Here is a 27,421-nt window from a genome sequence, read left to right as displayed (position 1 = left end):
AATGTAATGTAACGTAGTGATATCTAACATAACGTAACATAACAGAACTGAACATTAACATTATGTAAAGTTGTGTGACATTAACGTAACATAACGAAACGTAAAATAAAGTAACAAAGTTACGTAACAAATGTAACGGAAATATAACATGAAACCTCTATTGATGACAGTCACTCATTGTTGAATACTAAATTAATGAAACAAATACACACTGTTCGATCACTGTATAAGCTTTACGCTAACATACTTTACTTTTGCGCGTTAGCATGCCAATATTTGCTAATTATCACTGAACACAAACTACAACTGAGGGTGATGGGAATGGGAATGAGAGTAGTTTTGTTGGTTTTTGGTCATCAACCAAAAAACAAAATGGCAAGAACTAAAAAATCAGGGGCTCACCAAAGTATTATAATTCATCTTAAGCGGACCATAATTTTCACGGCAGTATACCCAAAACCACAAATATCAACCTCATGTTGGCACTACAGGGGAAGACCAAAATCATGAGGATGAAATTGAATCTTAATCCATCCAAAACTTGTCGAGATATTTCAGTCTGACTGACGCTCCCTCGGTTTGTTGTTCGTTGGGCTCCACACTCGTCGTCATGTCCAAAGGCTGGAGTCCAAGTGAAGTCACGACTCACTGCTGTCAAAGTCCTTTTTGATGTTGTTTAGTGAAGCACAAGTCATCAGATTCATGAATAGACTCTGACTCGAGTCAAGGTCATGTGACACTGGAGACTTTGTGTCCTGTATCACAGATGTTGTCAGGTTCTGGATCTGAAGGAATAAACCTTATCCAAGTGTTTGAAGCCGCCTACATGTGACCACTGAACAGTTTGCACGTTGTCCAGTATGGACACTGTCATACAGTAGTAGACTTTCTTGCTTGAACACTTCCTGCTTTGGTAAACCTTACAATAACATGTACAGTGTGTTACAGTAGGAACGTAAAGCCTGCTGTCGATCGTCATCGTCTCCTCTCATGCTCATCTTCTTGCTTCTTACTCACATCTTGTTACACATAAGAATCACAATGCTATTTTTATACCTCTCGGCAAAAGCAGCTTTTTATGGGCGCCTAACAGCGAGTCAGAAAGAAGGGTGCGTTCAAGATCAACAATGCCCGAAGAAAGGATTCGGCGGCTTCGCCTCGCTGTGAGAGGAACAAACAATCGAGTCCCCCCGCCCCCACCGATGATTTCACAAGCTAATTGCCTATTATGTGGCCCATCAGGGGGAAATAACTGTGTTTTTTCCTTATTTGGCTCACTTCCTTTCTCACATAGTTGAAAATACCCCCAGGCAGCTTCCCAACGCATGAGTTTCTTATTTAAATTTGACTCTTTTCTATGTTGCTTACTCTTTTAGGCAACATAGTTCAATACTAAAATAATCACATGTCAGAGGCTCTGTTATACCTGATCACAGGAGCTCGGGAAATACTGGAGACAGTGAGGAAATATCTAAAAACAAAAGTCTGATTTTTTTGAAGCAAACAAAAGATATTAAACAAAACTACTGCACACAGAGTATTGGCGTATTGATTCCACTGCTCAACAATAACTTGCTACGCTGGGCTTGTTGAGGTTTTCAAGTTATTGGCTTGAAAGACGGAGAAACTAAACTGAAATTAAAGCTAAATTGAGGAATATAGCTAGAAGCAAATCCCCATTTATTATGTTTAATATCACTGACAATTCTTGAGTGAACAAGGACTCCTATACATACAGAAAATCTACTTTTCTGTGGCTATTTTTATGTCATACATGCCCAAATAGTTAGTCCCTGCTACTACAGTGATGATCTGTTGAGGTTAAAGGGCTGATATGGCATCATAATTCAGCTAACACTGCTACCGCTAGATACAAATGTTAATGTTGCTAACGCTTGCTTGCAAACGTGGCTAACAGTAGCTAACATGAACTTCGCTAATGCTGGAGAAACAAACGGCACTTATCGTTAACTTTGCTAGTGCTAGCTTACGTTAACATTGCGAGCGCTTGCTGGATAACGTTAGGGCAATACAGTAAGTTGGGTGCATACTGTAGAACTTAGCCATTTTTAAGTTCTTACCCAAAAAAAAGGCAACTACCAAGAAAAACACAGATACCACATGATACCAACGGCGTTACACTGTTTTCTAACAAACCTTGTTATACGCTGGAACCAACTTGTCAGAATTCTTAACCAGATATAAACAACACAATCATTTTGGACACGACAACATTTTTAAAATTGTGAAAAACCACACAGATAACAGATACCAGACAGCTAATGGAGGAGAAGGAACTATCTCAAACTTTTAGTAAAATTTGGCCAGAGAGATTGAGACATATTCAGGATTCATCAAAGGATGGCAAGCGGGGACAGTTGTGGAGGTGGCTGTTGGTTGGTTACATGGGACAGAGTAAAAAATCCCCACGCAAATTTTGAATAAAGTAAAATAAATTACATAAATCACCAAAGGGTGCCCTGTTCACATCTCCCACAGTCACGATATCTGTCACACTCAAGACCAAATTCCCTCCACAAAAGAAACAGATCGAACTTTTGACAAAAGCTTGAACTCTGAACTATCATGAGTTCACTTCAGTGCTTTCTACTGAAGTGACTCTTTTATTACTCATGGGCTTATTAAATGGGAGAAGACAGGCCACCCACCATGGTCTCGAAAATCTCCCGGGAGCTGCTTCATGTCATGTGGGCGACCATGCAGATATATAACACTTTCACATAAAATGAAATCTCTCTTGGAATTAGCAAGTTTATTCTGGTTAAGGTCTATACGTAAGCCATTTTTTCTGATTAAATTAAAAGCTCAACTCCAAATCTTAAATTTAGAGCTGGCTGTAGCTTTAGTTGTTTTATAATTTAACAAAATAATTGTGAAGTCTTACTTTTTCTGGATTTCTCTGCATGCCGAAAGAGTATGCATGGGGCTTTTATAATGCCTAGCAGATTAAGCTGTAGCCTGAATCAATCATGGTATCATGTATGTAGCCATCATGTGGATATTTAAGAACCCTTTACATGGTTCTCTTCCTAAAACAAATAAGCTAAAAATGTTCAAAAATCATCTTGAAACAGACAACCAAGGAGTTTTATGTTAGCATTAGCTTACACTAGTCAAGCTACAGCTGATAAAATCCACGGTTTTGCTAGAAATGAGAAGCCTGCTTTTGTTTTTAGCCTGCCAAAATCAAAAATGGCTCTAACGTTGGCTAACGTTAGCATGCCAACCCAGCCAACTAGCATAGTAGCAACACTAGCAACTCTGCATTTATTTTCAAGCTAATTATATTACTTATTTGGTAACAGGTAACGTTAGAAAAATACTATATCAATTTAGAGTAACGGGTTACATTAAATCACACAATCTTAACACAATGTCGAAGTAACTTTTTCAATATTTTTTTGGCTAGCAGCTTAGCTTTAACCTGAGTCAAGCATGCTAACATGTATGTAGCCATCGTGTGGATATTTAAGACCCTTTAACATGGTTCTCACTTTAGAACAAATAAGCTAAAAATACTAAAAACTTGTTTTGAAACAGACAACCAAAGAGTTTTAACGTTAGCATTAGCTTACACTAGTTGAGCTACAGCTGATAAAGGAAACCTGTGTGAAATCTCAGACTCAACTTACAAATTACTGTGAATTTTGAGTAGTACATGTATCACCATTATCACTGTAAACAACATCCCAGAAAGCTAGTCAGACAATTGGCTAACGAGAAATTGGGCTCAGCTAACGTTCAATTATGTGTATGATATTCAAATAAAGAAGAAAAGAGGCTGTCATCATGGCAGTGGTGGAAAACTCTCTTGTAAACAGGTAAACACTGAACAAAGAGTAAGAGGAGTAAAGCTGCCCATCATGAGCTGGAAAAGGCGGAGGGAAAGATGTGAAGACAGGTGGACAAGAAGATGAGTTGTGTACGTTACACGGAAGAAATACCCATCGAGTGATTCTACAAATGGCTGAGGGAGTTGTCAGACCATCCAGGGAAATCAGAGGCAGCTGCATGGAGATAAATCCAGACTTTCATTACAGCCAGGAGGAGGAGGAGAGAGCGAATGAGTGGTCTAATTTATGTTTGGAGTTGCTTAAGAATATCCATGAAGTCGCTGTGATATTTCAGAATGGGGCAGCGAGAGGATGAAGCCTGCTCAGGAGCAGAAAAGACAGATTCACGACGGGAACAGAAAGCCTCACTGACATGTCATGAAAAATGAAAATGAAATGACTGTTTAGTGCGGCGGTGACGGCGGACGAAATATTAACACTGAACAAGATGCTGCTAGTGACGAATCTTCACTTTGTGTTGAGGGATGACTTTGGTGTACGGAGGATAAAGATGAGTTCTGAGAGGATTATCAATACGCTACTGAAACTGATTGTCTAAGAGATTATACCCAAAACCCACAGAGGACAGACAAAGTGCTGGAGTAGGAACAAATACCAACTTCCAGAATGATTTTGGCAGAACTGATGGAAGTGCAGACCGAGACAATAAAACGGAAGATGAAGTGTGCTGTTCTGTAGGATATGAACTCTGTTATGTTGATGTTTCAGGAGCTAACTAGCTGGCTAGCTAACGTTCCATTGTTATTGCTGATTTATTCATGACATCCCCCCTTTGGATGTCATGCATCCAAGAATGTGACCAGAATTTGACTTAAGTCCAGCAGCGAAGATGCTTCACTTGGTACTGCTCCTAAAATATCAGTGCAGACTGGCAGGGTAGGACCACATGTTGCTAATATTAGCATTTAAATCACCGCTAGTGGCCAGATTATTATTATTTGATGACTTGATTGATACCATGAAGCTGTACTATCCATCAGATAAATGCCACAGTTACGTAAGAGAAATCACCACAGCTGAGGGCATACTGGAAATCTCCGATTGCGCCTGTTTCATGACAACTGATGACATATGAGGGTCATGAAGGGTTTTTCCATTTTCATAGGCAGAGATTTGAACCACTACCCAAAGTAACTGTTCTGAGGGGCAAGGCAGCACTTGAAAACGATGGATAGGGGTGAAAATTGGAAAAGGGATTGAGCCTTTGACGTAATTAAAGAACAGATGTAGAATATGCCATATGCTGATGACTCCACTTACTTTATCTGAAATACTCCCCAGACTAAATAATCATCAGCTTGAACAGCTGCTAGAGAAAAGAGAATAAACGATGTGGGATGTGTCACCACATCACTGGCATATGAACATGTGAAATCAATATGGCAAGTGACAGAGCTACGTCCTCTAGAGTCGAGTTTCTAGCCATCTTGTAAGTGCAAAGTCCAACATTTACTTTCCTTTGTAGCTCCAGTTTGGGGTCACCAACTCCTGAGGGAGCCATCTGGCTGTAATAGCTATGAAATGTGCTACGATGTTAACCAGCTAGTCGCTAACCTTCAAGTTGATTTTTGAGTCTCATTCCCAACTCCACAAATCAACTTTTCTTACAAACAGGACTTTTAATAAAGTAAAGTGGGTTCACATGAGTTGAAAAGAAAGTTGACGAGAGCGGTGAAAGTGAATCAAATCAGGAAGTTTTGGGCTGTAAATCTAAAAAACCTTGTTTTGAAACGCTCCACCGCTGACGACAACTGCAGAGTCTGATGACAATTCTTAGCACTACGGGTGATTTATTGGTAGTGGCTGCTTACAATAGCTTGAAATATATGGATATTGGAAAAACTGAAAGTGAGTTTCTGAATGTTTTGTCATTCAAACTGAATTACAATCCTTCGCGAAACAAATGGTAATCATCAATCCGCTGAATGTTAAGGCTTCTATACTGCAGTATCTGTGATGCGATTTTAAAAAAGTGCCACTATAACAGAAATGGGAGACATCAGTCCTCTTTCTTACACTACAATTCACCTTCAGCAGCTTTGAAAACCTGCTCATGATCACTCACACACACCTCCCCGCCAGTAAAGAAAGCATACATAACACTTGTCAGGGTGAACGCTACCCTGTACATACAGAATGATCTGTTTGATCCACGTTTGAAGGAGAGATAAGAGGACACGACAGCAACATTTGGCATCTGATAAAACACACTGTAAGCTCTTCAGTGTTTTACACTCGAGTGGGCCTCGACGCTCGTAAACACAAACACACACATTCACACACAGCCGGAGACTGCGAAGCATCCAAAAACAGCGGAGGCCGAGGGCTCGTCAAACAATAATACAGAGGGACCGCGAGACAAACGTGCACTCATATCTGATAAATACAGCACGAGATGTTGATGCAGCAGCAGCCTGGAACATAATATCATATCATCATCTTATAGTGAAAAGGTCAGCAGGAGTCCATTTACTAATAAAGCTTTGCATTAATTTAAGGGGGCTTGTAAGTTATTTTCTTCCATGTTGTATTACATACTGATAACAGATAGGATGCAAAACCCCAGCGTCTAGTGGCGTAAATGAAGATATCATGATTTCCTCTAGGGTTGGGCCAATGAACGATGCCATCGTACATCCCCGATGGCTGACAGTCATCGACCACTGAGTGCTGTACCGTCATAACATTGTGATTTATAAGAAAGTAGTCCCCTTAGTTGTTTCTGGTCAATGTGCTAAAGTTACGTCTCCATGTCCAGCTAATAATTTTCTCATTAAACCTGCACAGTTATGCAAATCCAAGACACTTGGATACCTTGGTGGAAGCATTGAGGCTGAACACAACCAAGTCACGGACACGTGTTGCGGAGTCAAAGACGTAAGGATGTATGTCGGCTGCTTGGCGGTGACTTCACATGAGGATTTCCATGTTCTACTACTTTATGTTTTAACTCTACTAAAGTTCACAGCGAATGTTGACTACTTTAGTTGCAATAATAAACACATTATGATGTAATATTATAGATTAAGAATAAGGGGAAATCCAAATTCAATTCTGTTTGATAAGAAAATAACGATTACAGCTGCTTTAAAAGTAAAACATGTTCAATGTGGGACTTTCTATCTTGTAACCAACTATTGCTACAAAGCTCTGAGGACAAGACCTCTGCTTCCTGCTTTTGGGACAGTTTGATGAAACAACTAATGCTGTCGATTCTTCTTGGGATGACAGTCTCCAAATTATGTGCACAGACTTACAGTGGAGAAGTTATTTATTTTCCCTCCTACGGGCTTTATTTGTCACCGGGCGTTCGGCGCCACAAAAGAACAAATCGAGAGGGGAGGTTGTTTATCGTAACACCGGCGCCGAGGCAGGAGAGGCATCAGTCTGGCATCGGGCTGCACTATTCACTCTCTGGCACGTTCTCCATTATCTGCCACTGTTCTCACACACACACACACACACATAATCCAAATCAGTCTCCCCTCATCGGTGAAATTGCTTTCAAGGGAAGAGTAAAAAAAAAATATATGTTTCACTCTGTTTATTCTATGGCAAAAATAAAGTTAAGGCAAGGAGGTGCCCCAGCCTTGTGCTTCCATCGACCCTCCGCTAGAAAGTGGTTAGATGTGATCCAATCACGGGGCAGATAAGAGCGGGAGAAAATTCAATTACATCTCAGTGAAATGTGAAAGGTTTTTCTTCCAGAGTGAGAGCCCGTCCATGCCTGCGTGGACCCTCACGTTTAATCTCCTCTCCGACATCGGTCCTCGTTGGGAGGTGATGTGGGCCGTTACGGAGCCACCGGACTGGTGGGCGATGTCAAAGCAGATCTATCTGGAAAAAAAATGGGCTTAGCGGGCTTCTGTAGAAGCAGACTAATGGTGCGTTTTATGGTTATCAAATGGGGTGAAAGAGTGGAGTCAAAAAGGAGCCGGTGCGCAATAACAAGTCTGACTTCACCAACAATGTCTTTTACATTAAAAAGGTCAAAACTAAGTCCTGCGACGAGAAGCCGCATTAACTTTGAATGATCGTGAGTCACCGACGCTATCTGCTTTTTCTCCCTTTATGTCCAGGATTTCTTCAGGCGTTTTCATTCTGAAGGTTTCTTCTTAGAGAATATGTGTGTGTGTGTGTGTGTGTGTGCTGGCACCACTGGTCTTTTTTAAACAAGTAACTTATTTTGACCACCCATCACCTCTTCAAAAGAAGGCTTGAACTGACAGGGGGATGACACAAGCCTGACATGCACACTGCAAAGATGACTCACCACAAAATAAAAAATTAAATAAATAAATAATAAAAAAAAAACACAGTTGAAGTCATGGTAACGGCTGCACAGTGTGCACAAAAGCATGACTGAGTAAAAAAAAAAGGGATGAAACATTTTTTACTTTCATCAGCATTCAGCCGTCGTTCGTTTGAGTGTAATGAGGGAACACAAAAAGATATTTTTTCAGTAGATTTATCTTCTTATCGTAAATATATTCTCCTCAAAAGATCTCTTTCACCACAAGTATCGACATCATTAAATCTCGCCGCCTTTCTTCGTTCTCTAATCTGAACCTCAACCACCTCCTTCCCTTCTTCTTCCTCCTCCTCATCGTCGCTGTCTCTCATTACAGTGAGCGAGGCGACAGCAGAGGAAGGTCGCCCTGTCAGCAGTTTTTTCCGCGTCCTCCTCCTCCTCCTCCTCCTCCTCTCCACTCATTTCCTTGTTGATCTACCGTCGAGAGGCTGTCGGCGAGCTGTCAGGACAAGGACTCTACCCGGTGATGAACGCTGAACCTGACAGTGTCACCCCACGCCCGAGACACCTAATGTCCCATCACAGGGAGCAGAAGGGAACAACCTGTACCCGTGAGATCTCAAGTGTGTGTGTGTGTGTGACGGCAGGTGTTTGGGATAAAGGCAACACATTTTCCCATTTTTCTCTTTTTTAAAACCGCTGAATCGCTCGCTCTCTCGTGCTCCTGCAGTTATTTATATTGTAGTTCTTGCTTGTGGTGAGGATTAAGATAAACACACAAGGATGATCCGGCACCAACAGCAAACCCACATGTACAATATGGCACCCAGCTGCGCACAGGCAATAAACAATCACGGTCGGTGTGAGATTTAGCCGTCAGAAATGTGACATGCAAGCTGGGAAAACTGTCCCGATCAAGCTTATTAAATGTAGGGGACGCTGAACATATGACAATAAAGTTTATCAGCTTTAAAGTGCAATATGTTGTTAGCAAGCTAACCAGCTAGCCCCAGCCCATCATGGTCCAACATTCCCGTGCTAGTTGTGTGAACACCAACACTCCCCTGGTGCTCCGAGCTGCCAGCCTTGTCCACTTCATGCACGGCTAACAGATCTACCTAGCAAACGATAGCTACAGTTAGCGGTTACTCTGGTGATACGCTGCTACCACTGGTACATATTGTAGCTGTGGCACGAGTACAGCTGGTGGTACGTTAGCAGAAAATGGTGCTAAACAGTTAGCTGAATAAAGTTAGCTGACGCTACTACATTTTTATGTTGGTCAAGAAATGTATGAGGTGGTACATGGTGTGTTAAGTTTGAGAAACACTGACCTAGAGAGAAGACCGATCACTCTGTTGGTTTTGTGGGACTACCGAAACACCCGGCTAGCTTAGCTTTACACAAATCAGGAGAAAACAGCTTGTCTGGCTCTCTAAAGGAAACAAATTTAACCTACCAGGACCTCTGAAGCTCCCTAATAAACACATTATATCTTGTTTTTAATCTGTGTCCACTAAGCTAAGCTAATTAGCTGCTAGCCCTATCTCAGATCTTCAGCATTGAGTGTGAGAAAATGGGAGTTACTGAGAGGAGAAGTGCATGCAAGACAAGTAACATTAGCGTTAGCAGCTAACGCTACTACTCCACCTTTTAATGGAAGCCATGTGCTGTTTTATTTACAGGGACCTGCTTTCATACATTATTATGCCGGAGGATGACACTGACCTAAGTACTGAGGTGAAACACAGTCCACTCAGCTTAGTGAAAAACCCCATCCTGCAGAGGGACTAGCTTACAAGCTAGCATAAAGGTTATCCAGGGTATCACTGCCTGTTTAACAGTGTTTGTGTGGGAAAGGACATCATTTTCTCAGGTGCTTCTGAATCAGCGTTTGAGATGTGAACTTGCGGTGACGGAGGCAGGGGGGCCGCGATCGCTTAACCATGTAAAAGTGATTCACACGTGGTGAAGATGTGAGTAATTTGTAGCTATTTAAAAAGGTCGGAGACAGAGTCACACACTTCAGAGCTCTTAGTACCTCTTCTGTTATCTGCTGTGTGCTGCAGAATGAAGCAGATTGTTAATTCTCCCCTCCGTTTGAACCCGCGGTAGATTTACAGCTCACACTCTGGCCTCTCGACTACCTCTGGAGCCGATGGGAAGTGTGGCCGAGGGCACCAGATGCCTGCTTCTGGGGGCATTTGGCTCCAGGTTTGCTCCACAGCGAGGCTCGCTGTTACACATTTGCACCCGGCTGACATGATACGGACTTTGTGGGCGGAAAGCGATCGTCATTGGGCTCAAATCATTGACTTCTTTACAGTTTAATAGGAAGAGCAAACGACGGATGACTAGGTGGAGGGACGGAGGATGGATATTCGGGCTGACGGCCAGCAGCAGAAAGGTCAGGACAAAATGTGCAGCCAGCGTGTGGACGGACAGACGTCTCTTCCTGCCAGGACTCCTGTTCCTTATTAGCACCCCCTGCTGTCCAGAGGAGACGTATTTTGTCCATTTGTGGAGCTGCAGGCTGTTCAGAACAGGAAACACAAACAGACACTCATCCCTCGACATTTATGCTGCTCTTTCTTGGCTCGCCCGTCTCTCTTGCATACACTCAGCCTCACCTGCACGCGGGGGACATGTTATCGCAGCGCAGTCAGGCAGGCGTTGAGCTATTGACTGGCCCCGCAGAATGGGACTATGGGTATTCTGGGACCCGTGAGATGATGGAGACTAATAAGATGGCAGACCATTAAAAGACGGCCGGAGAAAAAAGAACAAAAGAGTAGAAGGGGGGCGCATTAATACTACCTTGGCACGTTGCGTTGTGTGTGCGAGGGAATGAGTGAGATAACGAGAAAGAGAGGGATGCTTACTGTAAGTCAATGAGCTCATATATCACACGGCTCTGCCAGTGGACTCGAAATGTTCATTATCTGAAAATCATAGCCGGTTGTAGACGGAACGCGGCGTTCGTTTGAGCCGTTAGCGAATCTAAAGATCTGTATTCAGGCTGAGAACAAAGAGTCGTAATCAGAACGGGACCCCGGCTCTAAACGATCACCTCATCTTCTCTGAAATATGGAAAACATTACAGGGAAAAAAAGGCACATTTATTGTTTTATTTCTTTCAGTGACTCCAGCGCACACAGAATGGTTATTACCGCATAATAAGCTTTCCTGCGGCACATTTTCAATGGATATTGTTGCGGTGGCTGCGCCCTCAGGGACAAGCGAGTCGGTTCCTTCCAAATGGACAAAACCATTGTTTAACATGGCGCAGGAAAGGATGAGAAATGATCATAAATCCCAAATAGAGTAAGAAAAACTGCATGCATTAGGAGTTTCATGTGTTTTTCCTCACTGCCTGCCCCTGCGGAAAACCAGAATCATTTTGCTGTATTCATGGTTTTGTCCATTACTTCCTGCAGCATTTTTTCAGTGGATAGAGATGTCAGTACCTGAGCCTCCAGGGACAAGTGAGCCAGTTAAATGACCAGAACTATTGTTTAACATGCTGCAGTGTTGGATATAAAAGTCATTTCATGTATTTTTTTTACAAATCCTGCCTCTGTCACAGCCCAGGCGCCAGGATACACATTTATTACCTTCAACATTTGTAAGCATTACACCGCTGGATCATTGTAAAAGGAGAGCTCCTTTTGTTTGTGGAGACCAAAACCGGATATTTTTCACGGTAAGGCGGGTCAATCTCCAGCCGTGTATGTGGAGACAAAACCAGACGTATTTCATGGGAGGTCGGGCCATCTCCAGCCACGTTATTGGTGACCAAACCAGGTGTTTTGAAAGGAGACCTCGTGACATTTCAAGGGATGTTTGTGGAGACCGAAACCGGATATTTTTAACCGGATGTCGGGCCAACTTCAGCCGTTTGAGCGCAGAAAAAACTGGTGTTTGTAGGGAGACCTAGTGTATTATTTCTTTTCCTAGGATGGCTAAGAAATGACTCGCTGCTGATTGGCTTAACCCGGATATCCTTATGCTAACCCAATGCTGACCAATCAGAGGTAGGAGTAAGAAGCCCCAGTCCTTTGCCATCCTAGGAAAGAAATGTCTCGTCTCCTCGCAGCTTTAAACACAAACATTTTCATTTCCGTTTCCTAGTTTGTAACACAGACTTTTTGTTTGTGTGTCTTTAAGCCCAAAGTCATGAACCCTGATGATTCTGCCTTTATTCAGGGTAACTTTCTTGATTTGACAAAGCTCCTCCACAGCCACAGAAGACATTAAACGCGCAGGCTAAGTGGCAACTTTGACACGTTAAATCGCTGGAGTGCTCCTTTATAAATATAAATAATCTGCATTGCTATCAACAGCTTTTATTCCGCCTTTGAAAGCAGTTTGTGTGCGTCAAGGAAGATCTGAGAACCAGGCCCTGACATTTATACAGAGGCTGAAACTTAAAAGAGTGCTGATACTGACGCACACACACACACAGAGACATTTGAAAGTGCACACACAGGAGAGCTGCTGCAGCGAAGTCATCAAAATGTTGTGCTTTTATTAAATCTCCTCTGTAATAAAACCCTCCGCTCGCTTCACAATGCTGAGATAAGCTGCAGACCAGAAGAGGGAAGAGGAGGAGAAGCTCTCAGATCTGAACGTTTGACGCCACAGTGCAGGAATGCTGCGACGCACAAAGTCCAGAGCGTCGTGGTCTTTGTTTTTTTAAAAAAACATGTAGCGTGTCTCGTCTCATCAGGATCATCGGGACGAAACGGTGAATGACGTCTAAGATGATGCAACTGAGCGCGAGCAGATTCGCTGCGGTGGAGTGTCTTGCATAAAGCAGGGCCTTGGGGGTGAAAATAAATTAGTCGCAGCATCACTTTAATTAGAAATTACTCCCAGCACCCGCACTCTTTAAAAGCTCCTTTCATTCATTCACAATGCCGCCGAGTGCCGATTTCAATTTTCGAGTGAATATTTAGGCTACTCGAATCCCAGAGGATGTGTTTAAAGCTGGGACAAAAAAAATTAAACAGCTGAATGGACGAACCCTTTGAGGAGGATGACGGCGAGCGCTCCCTCTGATTGGTTCAGAAGGGAAAAAAAACCTTTGGACCAATGGGAAGACGACGTGGGGAATAACACATATTGGTGCGACGGAGGGAAAAGGCATGATCATACGTGTGCAGAGGTTTGCCTGACTCCGCTCAGGCGGCCTCTGGATGAGACGCCGTCTCTTCCTGCTGTGGCCTCTGTTCCCATGACAACAGTACAGCAAGCCGACAAGGTCACTCTCTCCAGCTGAGGCAGCACGATAGCGCGGCCACGGCGTGCAACAGAGGGAGAGGGAGGGAGATTACGGGGAATGTTAAACCACGGGGTGAGAGGGTGAGAGAAAATTTGGGCGAACAGGAGAAAAACCACATGTGAGGTATTTGCACGAGGAATGAATTTTGTGGCCGCAGCGCACCTCAAAGGCACACTTTTGCCCGTGAAACGTCCTCCAGCAAGAACGGATCAATCATCCTATCAGTTCCTCCGTCTGTCTCAATGCATCATGGTCCCTGTAGTTCTGCCCAGCAGCCTCAACCTCCATTCGTCTCCGCTCCTACCCCCGAAAGTGACAAAGCATTTCCAGCTGTGTCCTTATTCATCCCGCGTCACCTTTCCATTTGGCAGACAGCATGACTCCACTAATTAGTGGAGTTTATTATTAATTCCGGTGATTAATTAGAGAAAAAAGGTGTCTTGGCGAGGCGCCGCAGCTGTCTTACTCGTGCCTCGACCAGAGGTGAATTAATTTCCTGCAGAAACGCCATCAATCTCCCCGCTGCGATGCCGTCAAGGTGTCGGTTTCATCTTGTGGCGTTTTATCGAAATTTGACTCGCGATCAAGGGCGTTTTTTAAGGCGCGGATAAAAAACGATGACACAAGCCTCCTAAATCTGGTCTGGCAGCGTCCCAAATGTGTTGTCCTTCTTTTTATATGTTCTTTTAAAAGTCATATGCTCCACCAGATGCAGCGCGTAAACCTTCCTCTCCTCTACTTTAGCTTTCTTTACAGCCCATCATAAACGGCGGGGCTGTAAACTTTAATCGCACCGCAAGTTAAAAAGTGGAGATCACCTCTAATTTGCCAAAATTTACCCACAAATCTCACTCTGAACTTTCAAACAGTTTTTCTGCCCAGCGACAAAGAACCCCCCAAATATTAAACCTCTGTTATCATGTGTTCATGGAGACAGAAGTGATTCTGTGGCAAAATCTCGCGAAACTCGACAACTAATTTCCTCCCTGACAAGGTAAATCATTATGGCAGATTGTGTGAGCTAATTAGCATAACATACCTCATTAAGGCGCCGGTGTGTGTGTGTGTGTGTGTGTGTGTGTGTGTGTGTGTGTGTGTGTGAGAGAGTCATTTGTCAGGAGCGCAGCGGGAGGACTGATTTAAAGGGGTTTGTAGATGGTGAGCAAGATGTCTGTCTTTCTGTCGCACTGCGAGCCTGTTCGGGGAGGGGAGGGAGCGGTCGGTTTGGCAGCTGAATCACCGACAGGCTCGGGTATCGAGCCAAAAATATGTGCAGTCACCTGCCAACAGCTGACTGGTCGGTTTATATTTAACTCTGTGACCAAAAGAGCAAGTGTTTACTATCCTATTATGACTCAGCCATGAAGGGACATTGTTTTACAGTACATTGTGTCAAACTTTCCACTGTAAAGACACATTTAAGACTCAGCACTGTTGTTTTTATGCAAATTGTTGTATATTGCATTATATCTTGGCGCTCACTTGAGACAGAAGAGTCTTTGATCAAAGGCATCGCTCTGCAAGACGTTATTGTGTGCGTCTGGGATGCTCCTATTTATAAGTTGTCTGTTCTCTCTGCTGTTCACTTTATTTATTGTTTCTACACGTGAAGCAACTCGTCCAAACTCATACATTTATTCATTTGAATGAAAAACTCATCAGATAAGTTGTACACTTGCAGAAAAATTGTTTTATTAGCTCCTTAATAACAGCAACAGCAGCGCAGACGAGTAGATGTCAGCTTGTGCCCGCTACCTCAGTTAACTTCCTCACCTCCCTGTATGTAAAACACTCTGAATTGCAATATAGATAAACCTCTCTTGCCTCGCCTGCATGACAAAGACGAAGAACGTATTTAATGCTGACATTTTAAACTGCAGCCTGTTCTCAGCAGGCCTCCAGGACGAGCACCAGGCTTTGACGCCAGTTTTCATAGTGGCCAAACCGCGTAATTACATCATCTCCTGATGCGCTGAGCATCACAACCGCCGTGAAAAGACTTGTTCACTGTCACCAATAACATTTTGCAACGTCTAGGAGAGTCGCACGATTAAATTATTTTATCCCCGTTCCAGTTAGCCGGGTGCCAACCCGGAAGTTAGCCGGCTCGGTCGGCGAAAGCCTCTCGTGCGGACGCTCTGTGGGCCTCCACAATGCGGAAGCAATGCAGGAGACAGTCGAGTCATTTGGCTTCATGCGCCACTGAGCAGCTTTGCTGAGCTTGCTTTGACTTCGCCTCCATGGCTGTGTCCAGGTATAATTATAACGTCCTTGGTTCTCACTCCCTTGACGCATTGGCACAACAGTAAAAATTGCAGACGCTATCCCTCTCCCTGCCTGTAGATGGCGCAAACTGGCGGGTGTAAACTACTGCCGCTGCTTCTTTTTCTTGCTTAACGGCGCGGTCGTACCAGGAAGAGGGAACACAAAATGAATCTACATGTTAATGCAAAATGTTTTGCTCCAAAAAACTTTTTAAAAAAGTGACAGAAGAGGGAAAACACAGCTACACGAGCTAACGAGCTTTGCTGTCAGTTAATTAAATAAATAAATGAAGTAAAAGGTGCAACACAGCTAATAAGCTACATGTTGGACTCTCTGGCTCTGCGTCCCCTCAAAGGTCAGCGCTGTCAGGACAGCATGCTATTGTTTACTTACTTCGCCCTGCAGAGCGTATCCACTAATTGCAGAGACTCCACTGTGAGCAGGTCCGAACCACCAACCGAACCATCTCAGTTGTTTTGGTCGAGCCTGGTTTTTGGTCTTTTGCATCGTTCGCTAAATGTGCTTTCTTTATCTTCAGACAGAATGAAATGTGAACATAAGTGATAAGTTAATCAGAGGAACCAGTAAACTCCTGTGACTTTACTACTTCGCTAATATTTCATTTACTTAGTCCATATGGCAGTAATTTCTGCTGTATCCTGCTCTATCAGTGCGAGATGCTGCACCAGTGACCTTGTGAGTTTAAAGCGACGACTCTAATGAACCCTGGCCAATTTATCGGCTGCTCTGGCGGACAGGAGAGCTGAGAGAGCAGCTGTACTCTCCCCCAAACTACGCCATACATTGTTCAAACTGTTCGCACGTATTGCGCACATCAGCTTACAATGAAAAAGCAAAAAGGTGAGCATGTGTACATGAATCTTGCGGAGTTAAATAGTCAAACAGAGTTCAATCGTTGCACTTCTGCTCACCCCAAATGCTGGAGAGGCATTTTGTTCTAAAAGCGGACTCACAAAAACACACAGCAGCAATTTTAAAAAGGTAAAAACTCTACCTGCGGGGGTTTGTCCACCAGGCATCTTCCCTGAGTGTCATTATTTATAGTTCTCCACGCTAGAATATTCAAAAAAAAACCTTTTCCTTCCATTTATTAGGTTTCTGGGGCCCCGTGTGTTGACCACAGCAGTTTTAAAAGTTAAACTTCGGGTCCCCTATGGAAGTGTAAAAGTAACAACAAAACTCCTGAGTGCAATTTCAGCACACAGCAGCAGAGGACGGCTCACGCTGCTAATTGAAAGGCTGTTGCCATCCCGCACAATCAGCCCGTTTCCACGAGTGATTATAGATCTGACTCGGCGACCCTGAATACAAATCACCTGTAGTCCCTCAACCCTCCGGTGCCTCCCTAAAGCCTGGCAGGAGTGACCGGACTGTCGGGGTGAGTTTCCAGCCTCCGTAGGGTCCTCATTAAATGTGACAGTGAAATCCTCACTTCTCCTTTCAGTTCACAACTTCCTCCTTTCTCCTCATTTAAATGATCCCACATACGTGCTTGTTTTTTCCACTTCCGACCCGATCGGGTAAAGCCTCCCCGGGTGCAGGCGGATACAGACCAGAGAGAGCAAGTACGGCTTCAAATTAGCAACAACGAGTTCTTGTGAAAACTCACGCCGCTGCCCTTTTCTGAGCTGACCCCTCTGACACACAGGCTTGAATTACTCTCAGTAGAAGCAGCGGTGCAAATGAAATATCAATGATTGCACTTTGTCTGTCAGGTTCAGTGTCTGAAATGAGGCTTCATTACATCCTGAAGTGGAGGCAGTGCACAAAGAGGCAACGTGTTGTCCTTTTTATATGTTAATCAGGCTTTCTCTGGTGGCAAATGGAGCCCAACAACTAAATCCACTCATATTTATGTTTATAGGAGGCTTTTGTAAGAATTTGCAAAGGTTTAGGTAATTTGCGCCCCCTTTCAGCAGTTTAAATTCAAAAGTGAATATGCAGACGTGACACACATTTTTTGATTCAGTGTGACTTACACTTTCCGAGGATGTTGTTATCTCTGACGTCCGTCGCGAATAAATGGCCATTAATCCATTTGGAAATCATAAAAAAAACACCCTTCAGAACTTGCCTAAGAATTATCATGTTTGTAAGTTCACTTCAATATCAAAGTAATACACTGGTAGTCGTCTGTACATCGGTGGGTACATTGCAAACAGGAACTGCTAACTGCTCATTCGGCATATGTTTAATGTAGATAGATAAAGGCAAAAAGGAAACAGGACTCAAGTTGTAGCCTAGAGTCAACAATCTACTTCCTGTTTACATCTCCCAGAGCATTATGGGAACTGTAGGGCTAAAACTTAAGAGTATAAGGCTGTACTTCTAAAATTCAGTGTATTGATATCCACTTAATGAACTGCACTTCTGTTTACTTTCTTTCAATTCTACCGTAACGTTACCTAACCTCTAACCTTAGTGCTCAGGTGTGAAATCGAGCCACAGTGACCTCGCGTTAGCTAAGCTCTGAAAATCAGGCTGATGTTGGTGCTACACTGAGTGACTAGCTAACGTCGCTAATGTTTATGTAAGACACTGAGTGACTATCAAAATGTTTACACAAAAAACGAATAATACTATTACTAAAAAGTGTTTTTAAGTAAACAGTCATTCAGCTCTTGCTAGCATTGAGTCAAATCAGTCTAATGTTTATGCTCCTAGACTAGCTAATGTCTACTACTAATTAAAAGTGAAGTGTGTAGGTGATCATAAGGTTGGAGGTTAGCCACAGCAAGCTAACGTTAGCTTAGCTCTAACATTGGTGCTACGCTGAGTGCGTAGCTAACGTCGCTAACGCTTATCTAAGACAACGAGGCGTAACGTTACAGGGGAGCTGACAGGAAGTAAACAGACGCAAGGAAGAAAGATAAATTAAAGGAGGAATAGAAAAAAAGGGATTATGTTGCATTATTGATATTTATTTTGACTCTGAATGAATCAACATGGACACTGACGCACTCCTTTCTGCACATATCTGCCCCTTCAAATAACGACATATGGCATCGCTGGTTAAGAAATGTGGCGACTCTGCTAAAAACCTGTAAATAACAAGAGAGAGAAAAAAAGCCTAAAGGGTTCAATAAGGTGACGTGAATCACTGGTCTCTCTCGGCTGACCTATCGTTATGGATTCCCCTGCTGATCTGGTGGTGTGAGTGTAAATTACCTAACATATGCCGCGTACATTAACACACACACACACACACACACGCACACACAGAGATAGACAGGGAGCTATGTTCTGATCACTGCCAAGCCAAAGCATGCAAACATGATAAGAACTTTTTTTTTTCACATGAACACAGATGCATTACATGTGTCAACAAGGAGGCTCACCAGTTTCCAGCATGGGAAAGACCCTACAGTACACACATCAATGCATTATGGTATTTTTTTTTTACATTGCATAAATAAATTACACTTTTTTTTTGGTTACATGGTAATATTCATACATGAACTCTTTCAAACTTAACGTGACCACAGTGGAGAGACAAGCCCGAATGAAGTGGACATGAGTGATGATGGATGCAATGGAGGGGCGTGGGGGTGCTATGTGAGAGTTATGTCGCCGTGATGTGATGCGGTGATGCCACGTGAGTAAAATGATCAACGAATTTCACTGACAACAATGCGGAAATACAGAAAATCAACAACAACATAATACAGCTTTCGAAAAAGAGATAAAGACGCAACAAAGAACAGGAAAATAAAAGACAAAACCACAAGCTGCTTTCTGTCTCGGCCCCAGAGAGTCGTCCTTTTGAAGTGGTTTTGCTTCGGAGATTGGCAGGAGGAGGAGGAGGGAGGCGGAGGTGTCGGAGGGGTTGACAAGTTAAGCAAGGACCTTCCGTTGTGCACTTTGTTTGTGCCTTTAGCTAATGGTCCCTAAGCACAAAGCAATCACACAACACAACAGCACCTAACGGCTTCCATCAAGCAAAGTTCAAGCTGCTGAACTCCGATCGATGCCGGTGTTTTTATTTTTATTTTTTTGTCTACCTTTTCCAATTTCCCCTCCGGCTTTGATTTTTATGAGTCACTCCCAATTTCTTTAACCACACCGCCTCTGGAGTCGCCACATGTATCTAATCGATGGACTTTTGGTGACACTGTTAGAGACTTGGGTTTTGAGTCTGACAATTGCTTTTTTTTGTGCTGTCCTTTAAAGGTGAAGTACGTAAGATTTTTTGTTTAAAGTATTAAAAAATAAACGAAAAATATCAACAGAATGTGAAATAACGGTGTTTATTTTATGTCTATGTCTAAAGCCGACCTGCTCCGAGCTCCTAGTCCAGCTAATACGACCGTTAGCTGCACGGTTAACTGAGCTAACTGAGCTTCAACCAATTCTTACAAGTTGCACCTTTAAAGTGACAAACAAATCCAACACTCTCCCCCCCCCCCCCCCTTAATATCCCTCCATCCTTCAGTCTGTCCAAGTGGCTGACTGAATGCACAAGAGGTGTTTAAAGTTTGATTTTATTTCTGCTGCACTTATTATTATGTCCCGCACGGCCGGGGTTATGATTTGCCATCAGCAACGCAGCTCGCTTATCTCCTATTTTTCTGCCAAGCTCAGACAATGCGGCAAAACAATCCTGCAGAACGTGCAGCCCACAACAAACAAACCATTTTTGGTGGGCGGATGGCTTAATTGCTACTGATGCGCCTCGGCCAGATGAATGCCGTAATTATAGTGACACTCTGGTGGTAGAGTGCACTTGGGTAAATAAAAGCAAGAGGCCGACACAACATTTTGTGCTGTCGTTTCTGCACAAAGGCGTGTCTAATTCTGTGTTTTGTAGCCTATTCAACTCTAAATATCAATTATTAAACTCCCTCAAAGCTGTCATGCAAAAGGTACAGTTATTACAGCGGCTAATTATGAGTTGCTGTATTTTTCCTATTCCCCGGGACGGTGGCTGCAAATTACCACATCAAACTAACATTAGAGCTTTTTAAATTAGCCGACTTGAAAAACTTTTTATTAGAGTTGCACACAAGTGTTTGTGCAACAGCTGGATTTCCAACTGGCAGCATCAGCTCGATCGCTGCAGCGTGCCGATCTGACATTAAAAGATAACGGCGTTATCATCCCTGCTTTGCTCGCTAAACTCGATGTAATGTTTTTCCAATTATACAAAGCTCCACCAAGGACTTGACCACTGTCCAGGAAATAGGATCTTGATATGATTGATTTGGATATTACGCCTGTTGTTCTAGCGGATTCGTCTTGATAGCCTGACAAACACGCCGCTAAAGCTCTCTGGAAAAAGACAAATCGCACCCCCATCTGTCTCAGATCCACTCAGAAAAAAACAATCTCGCAGCCTCAACGAGAGACCCAAAACCCAAGCTGATGTAACACAAGTCCTCTCATGGGGCTCATCGACATCACGGAGGGGGAGGAAGTTCAGATCAAACCGAAAGCATTTACAACCACTTCAACGTAGATGAACACTGCTGGGGTAGTTGTGTTGCCTAAAGTAGCTACTGCAGCACCGCTACTACTAACAGGATGCATGGCAAGTGGCTGCAATCATTTACAGAAAATAAAAATCAAATTGTAAGGAAAGAAAAGAAATATTTGTGCAGATGTTACAAGGATGCAGTCGTCTTACCTGGGGACACAGGCGGTAGAAGTCTCCCCCTCAGGGGCCTCCGGGGCCGGGCAGCAGAACTGGTGGAGCACCGTTTGGTTGCTGTGTGAAGAAGAGAAGACACAGAATAACAGGATGAATAAAAACATTATGCACTTAAAGGTAAAAGTCAGGTCGTATCTTCTGGTTTTGACCGTTTGCTGAACCCGTGAACACAGCTCAGAGGCTGCACACAGCAACCGCCCTGTCAAGCTCTGGATGTCTCTCCACATGTTGTTCATGGAGCTGAAGCGAGACACTACAAAAGGTTTAGGACGGCTCTTTCTTCTTCTTCTTCTACCCTCTCAAAAACACACAAAAACAGCTAGATAAAGTGGTGAGGAGTGGATTCACCTGCGTGTGTGTTTGCTCCAACATAAACTGCAAACGTTAGTATGTACAGCTCACTACGTGTGCTCGCTAAGACAGAAGTGTGTCCCTCTGCTCATGAATTTCAATGAACTTTTCCTTTACATTACAAATGTAAAGGAAAAGGACATTACAAATTGTCCAATATTGGCCTTTCCTGGCATTTAATCCTTAAAGGACAATAAATATATCAACACCCAGAATTTGTGTCACAATCTAGAAATATGTCCAATTGATTTTGTTTATTTTCAGCTAACCGACCGGGTGAAACGACCTCTCGTTGTTGTACTTTATCCATCAGAGTCAGCACCCTGCTGCACCTCATAGCTGTAGCTTTTCCCTCTCTGTTTGACCCCTTGTCTTTGTTTTTGACTTTCTCTCGCCTCGGGCCTTCTGGTTTTCGTCAGCCTTCTTCTGTGATCTCCCAGACACAACTTCTTTTTTGATCATCGATCAAGGAAAGACTTGTCTTACCCAGCCACGGCCACAAAATACAATATCTTCCCATTTCTGAGTCCATGTTTTCGGAGAGACTCTCTTCAGCACTCACACCGCTTCACTCGACCCAGACACAATGTTGCTACAGAGTTTATTTATAGGTGGATTACCCTTGCATAAAGACGCTGGCCTAGTGTCGGTTGGGTTGACAATCAGACGAGAACCGCTGCCTCGATTTGAGCCATCGACAGCTTTGTGGACCTCGGTGCAGCCAGATGTCTTTCACATTCTCAAATAGTCACAGCTGCCACTGATGGTTGCCAGATTGTCAGTAACAACACCTCAAGGCATTATGTAACAGTCCTACACATCAGAAAACAAGTCAGTAAAGCCTCAACGTTTTAAAAATGGCGGAGCTCTTCGAGGAGAGGTTACGTGAGCTGGCGAGAGGTTTTAAACATCTAATCTCTAGTGGTTGTGTTGCTTAACGTCCATGCCGGCGTGAAGGACGCCTGGAAGTATGTGGGCAGTGACGGTTATAGCGTTTGAAACGGACTTAAGGCAGCATTAAATGAGCTTGAAGACGTTTCCATCGACTGCATTTTTCTTTATTTTGCCATTTAAAGCACTGCGTTAGAAGAAGTTGAAGGAAAGAGCAGCATTTTTATGCTCGGTTGACTACTGATTTCCAAAAGCAGGACTAAAAAGTTCTGCAGTGTTGAAAGTCATCTTTCTTTTACTGTTCGGTAACGTTTCCTAAATGAATACTGCCGACAAATGATGTGGAACAGGAATAGGGACCATTATATGGAAATTTTTATGGGTGTCGATTATGCTAATGATCAAATCTTAGGCACGGACCTCCTCGTGAACAGGTGGCGGTCCTCGGGCTGAGTCTGAGCCGTTAAAAGAACAAACCCTCAGGAGTTTTAGCACGAGAACACAATAAGGCGAGCCAACACACTAAAGGTCACCGTTAACTAGCTGATATCGATGTGAAGTGCCTGTAGAGAGGTGAACAGTGTCTCATATTCTCGGATTTGGAAAAAGAAAGTGTATAAAAGCTGCAGATGAAGTGAAAAGGCCACATTTACAACGCTTTGCTTTTGATGTATGTTTTTGTCTGTGTTCAGTTGATCTGCAAAATGATATAAAGAGAGAACCAGACAGAGGATGTGAAGGGTTTTTGAGTGTTTGATCACCAAGGAGATAGACAGAAAGAGGCTCTGGTTCTGAGTGCTTCAGCACCACGGAGAGAGACTCACAGTCAGAGAGTGGATGTGTCGGCACTGTGGAAGGGGACGGAGGAAGAGGACGGTTGAGGTTCCCAATTAAAAAATGCTCTGCGTCGCTCCAGTAACCAAACTACTATCTTTATTTAGCCAGAGAAAGAGTTTGTGTGTTTCAAAACAATGCATGTCAAAAATAGCGGGATGTTTTTACATTTTGCAGCATGCATTTCTGGCTTTTCTGACCCACAATCCTTTGCGTGGGGGGGAGATTCGTCGAGGATACACAAAGTATCCTGTGACAAACAACTGGTTCAGAAGTTACTCTGACACCTTGAAGATGTTTCAAAGATCCTTTGTTGATTTCCTTGAGAAGAGGGTTTACTCGTGGGGGAAGAACTGAACTGAACTGATAATTATCGCCAGAGATCCTTTATTGATTTGCCTGGGAAGATGGTTTACTACGGACTGGATTCAGAAACCAAACTTAGTAACAAACTTTAATTTCTGTCGGTTTTTTTTGTTATTGTTGAATCACTGAAGGGTTAGAGCTTTCCACTTCCAGTAACTGACTGTGGAGCAGAACCGTTCTCATGCACATTTAACAGAAATACTAAAACCAATGGCAACGTTTCAAAACATGTCCTCTTTTGGCAGCAAAAAAAAAGGACGATCCAGGCTGGTAAAAGCACCGAGTCTACCTTCAAATCATGTTCTCCTCTTTCACTGTAGATAAACAGTCACAGGTGAAGGCTGATACTGAAATATAGCGAGGAGAGAGCGAGGATATCAAACTTTAATGTGCATGTGAGAGCGCCGTGAGTGCATTTGCTTCCCTGCCTCCATCGGTACGTCCTCTCCTTCAACCTGGCCGCTCACGTTCTTGACTCCCAGGCTTCATCCATCACATTCCTCACTATCTTCCCTTCCCCCTCTCCTCTCCTCTCCTCTCCTCTCTACACAGATTTTCCATCACTCTTTACGACTCCCCATCCCCCTATTCTGGGTCCTACAGGCACGGTGTGTTATGCAAGGAGAGGAATTCGCTCAATTACTCTTGCTGTCAGAAGATGCGGCCGGTAAAACGTCCCATACGTCCTCTCCCTGGACTCGGGACACGGAGAAGGACGGAGAGCCGAGAGGTGAGACGTAAAGATGAGAAAGCGAGGCTAATACTCCCGGCAGCAGCAGCCACCACCCCTCCATCCTTTATCAGCCCTTCCGTTGCCTTTTTATCTTCTGCCCTGTAGGCCTCGTCTCTTTCCCCTTTCCCCTGGGAGAGGGCAGAGAAAACAAGAAGACCTGCATGTCTTCTTATATCCCTCCTTTACAAGCGTGACTGCAGGTTCACCTCAGCAGCGCTTCAATCTGCTCAGTCCTCTGAAACTGCAATAGTTTATCGCACGACACACAGGGTCCCTTCTGAAGTAGCCATTTTTAGCCTCGTCAGAAACAGAGAGAAAGACCCTTAAAAGGGAGGTTGGGGGGTATTTGACAGCAACAATAGCAGACAGCACAGGGAGGGTATGACAGCTAATTAATTCCCATTGTTAATGCCTCCTCTAATTGTGATCGCCTTAACGACCATGACACCGCTGCGGCCGTTTCTAATAGGTCGAGAACACAAGGCGGTCTCTGAGGGGACACAGATTAGCGCCAGCGTCGGCGGCTGTAGAGCCACTTGTTCACACAGATAAAGGGCGTGTTTTCTGCAGGACGAGGTGTAAAAACATCGGAGGTAATAGACGAGAATCAGCTGTGGAAGCGCTGCGATTCTTACTTTGACGGACATTTACAGCACGCAAATCGTGTAAAGGCTGTGAATCAGCACCGAGCCATGAGTCAAAGCAGGGATTATTCGGGACACGACATAAATATAAACGTGACGACTTTAAAATGGAAAATATTTATGGTCTTTCAGCTGGAATGGATTTTTATACAGTCACACAACCAGTTTCTTTGAATAGTAACATTGCCAGGAGTTGAGATGAGAGGATCGATGCCATTTTATGACTGTACACTAAATTATGGGGCTATAGCCAGCAGATTAGCTTAGCATAAAGTCTGGAAACAGGAGAAAACAGCTACCATAGCTCTGTCCTGGAAGTAACCATGATCCACCAACCCGTCACCTCTAAAAGTCACTCATTTAACAAGCTAGTTGCCATCCTCACGGTGATGGTGCCTGATGCTAAGCTAACAGGCTAACGCTCCCTGAAGCTCCATATTTAGCACGCAGATATGAGAGTGGTAGCAATCGTCATGATGTTCATATAGTTTTATGGTCATGTTTTGCGACTACAGGTCTCTCAATCAAAAGAAAACAAAAGACACAAGTAGCATGGGATCATGGGAGTTGCTGTCCTTATCGTTGCCGTCCAGAAATGTTCACGGACAAGTGAATGTTTTAAAATCTTATTCATCTCACTCTCTGACGTATCGTCTCATGTTTCCGGAGGTTAAAGTGACAGGTGACCAATCAAATCGCACCGTTACCGTGGACAAAACTACGGATTTCTTCGTAAAAAGGGTCAGTATTTATTCTACGGCAACATTTATTGTTAACTTCGCACCTTACTTGGACGTGGCCTCTGCTTTTCACCGCAGACAGATTCACAGTATGTATGAATAAAGACGGCATAATGTCAAGACACTTCCAAACCTGCTGAGTCGTCCTTTGCGTGATGGACAAAAACGCAGGGCTCGTTTTAAATTCAATCAATGGATATTATTGGCGAGGAGGGTGAAGCGTGCACAGGGGTCAGTCGCCTCCGATGATGAGACACTTTCAGACACTGACATATATCCACACTCAGCCAAACGCCGTCATAAATAAAATAGTATAGTTACATTTGATCGATTTAACCGTATCCCCTCGCAGGAAAGTAGCTCTATTGTGGAGAATGAACTCCTTTTATCTTTTAAAGCACCTTCATTTTTGATTCATCTTCACCATCTGTCCTTTTTCTCTGCTTTGATCTCTGGCTTCTCACATTTTTTTTTCTCCCTCCATTATTTTTGCCATCAGTCTGCTCAGTTTTTTTACTATCACCTCCATCTCCCCGCTCAAAAAAAAAAACAGCTTGCAAGCATTTTAGAAACAATTTTGGTTTACGAGGGCACCGCTGTGCTGCAGAGATACCCTCCAAAAGTCGCCTCCCGCGCATCTGTTCGCGCTAGAAAACAGGACTCGGAGCTACGATCACCTAATTAATCTTTCCACATGAACGATCACAGTCGGGCTAACGTTTCTTCGACACCGACGTGAACTCTTCCCTCGAACGGCGCGTGCTTTTTCCGATCGACGTGGGTCGCCGAAGATTAAACTGAACTCGCATGACCTGCTTTCTGATCTTCCACACCACTGACTCAGCTCCCCCTCATGGTCTAAACTCCCCATAATACCACCTATAAAAAAAAAAATCTATAAGCTTTTATAAGCTCTTCCGCACACTGGGTCTGTTTGAGAGAAGAGTGTAATCTTCACACCACGGTTTCATTGTATTTTGTTTTAACTTCTCGCGTCTAATGTGTTTGTCGATGCGCTCCTCCTTGTGTTGAATTCAGCTTTACTGTGTCAATAGCTCTCCGGCTGATTCAACTCGGCTCAAGGCGGAAAAAAAAAGATCTGTGCACAGCGAAGGGATACGATTTCAAGCATGGGACGGAGAGAGAGAGGAAGAGGAAGAGAGGGGGGAGGGGATCAAAGCTCGCAGTAATTGATGGATTAGTTTTCACAGACCATTTCCTTGGCGGTCAGGGGGTGGAAAAAAATAGCTGTGAACATGTTCGCTCATTGAAATAAAATCATGTTTAGTATTAGATGCTGCCTCTGAAGGCCAAACCTGGTAAATACAAATACAGTCGACCTTGAAGCAAACATTTACAGCAGCGGTACGGCTGAAGCATAACTGCTTGCTTATGAAGGGTTTTTATTGTGTTTGTTGCCATTATTTCATTTCCATGTTTGTTTTGATGCAGCTGTTTTCGAATGAATGAATTTCAGAGTCAAGGTCAAAGTCAAACTAAGAGAAAGAGAAAGAAAAA

The 27,421-nt window shown here is 43.6% G+C and overlaps 1 protein-coding gene across 1 annotated transcript in view; it reads right to left on the bottom strand.

The window, feature by feature from the left end:
• The window catches only part of iqsec3a (IQ motif and Sec7 domain ArfGEF 3a), a 101,427-nt gene that overhangs the window by 60,241 nt on the left and 13,765 nt on the right, over positions 1 to 27,421 (bottom strand). The window contains exon 2 of the mRNA XM_073480314.1: positions 21,321 to 21,401. Within this exon, the coding sequence (XP_073336415.1) occupies positions 21,321 to 21,401 (81 nt within the window). The remainder of the gene's footprint in view (positions 1 to 21,320; positions 21,402 to 27,421) is intronic.

The sequence above is a fragment of the Pagrus major genome, chromosome 14 (assembly GCF_040436345.1).
Source record: "Pagrus major chromosome 14, Pma_NU_1.0".
Lineage (NCBI taxonomy): Eukaryota > Metazoa > Chordata > Actinopteri > Spariformes > Sparidae > Pagrus > Pagrus major.
The sequence above is the reverse complement of the archived record's forward strand: the minus strand, read 5'-3'. Positions and strand labels throughout refer to the sequence as shown.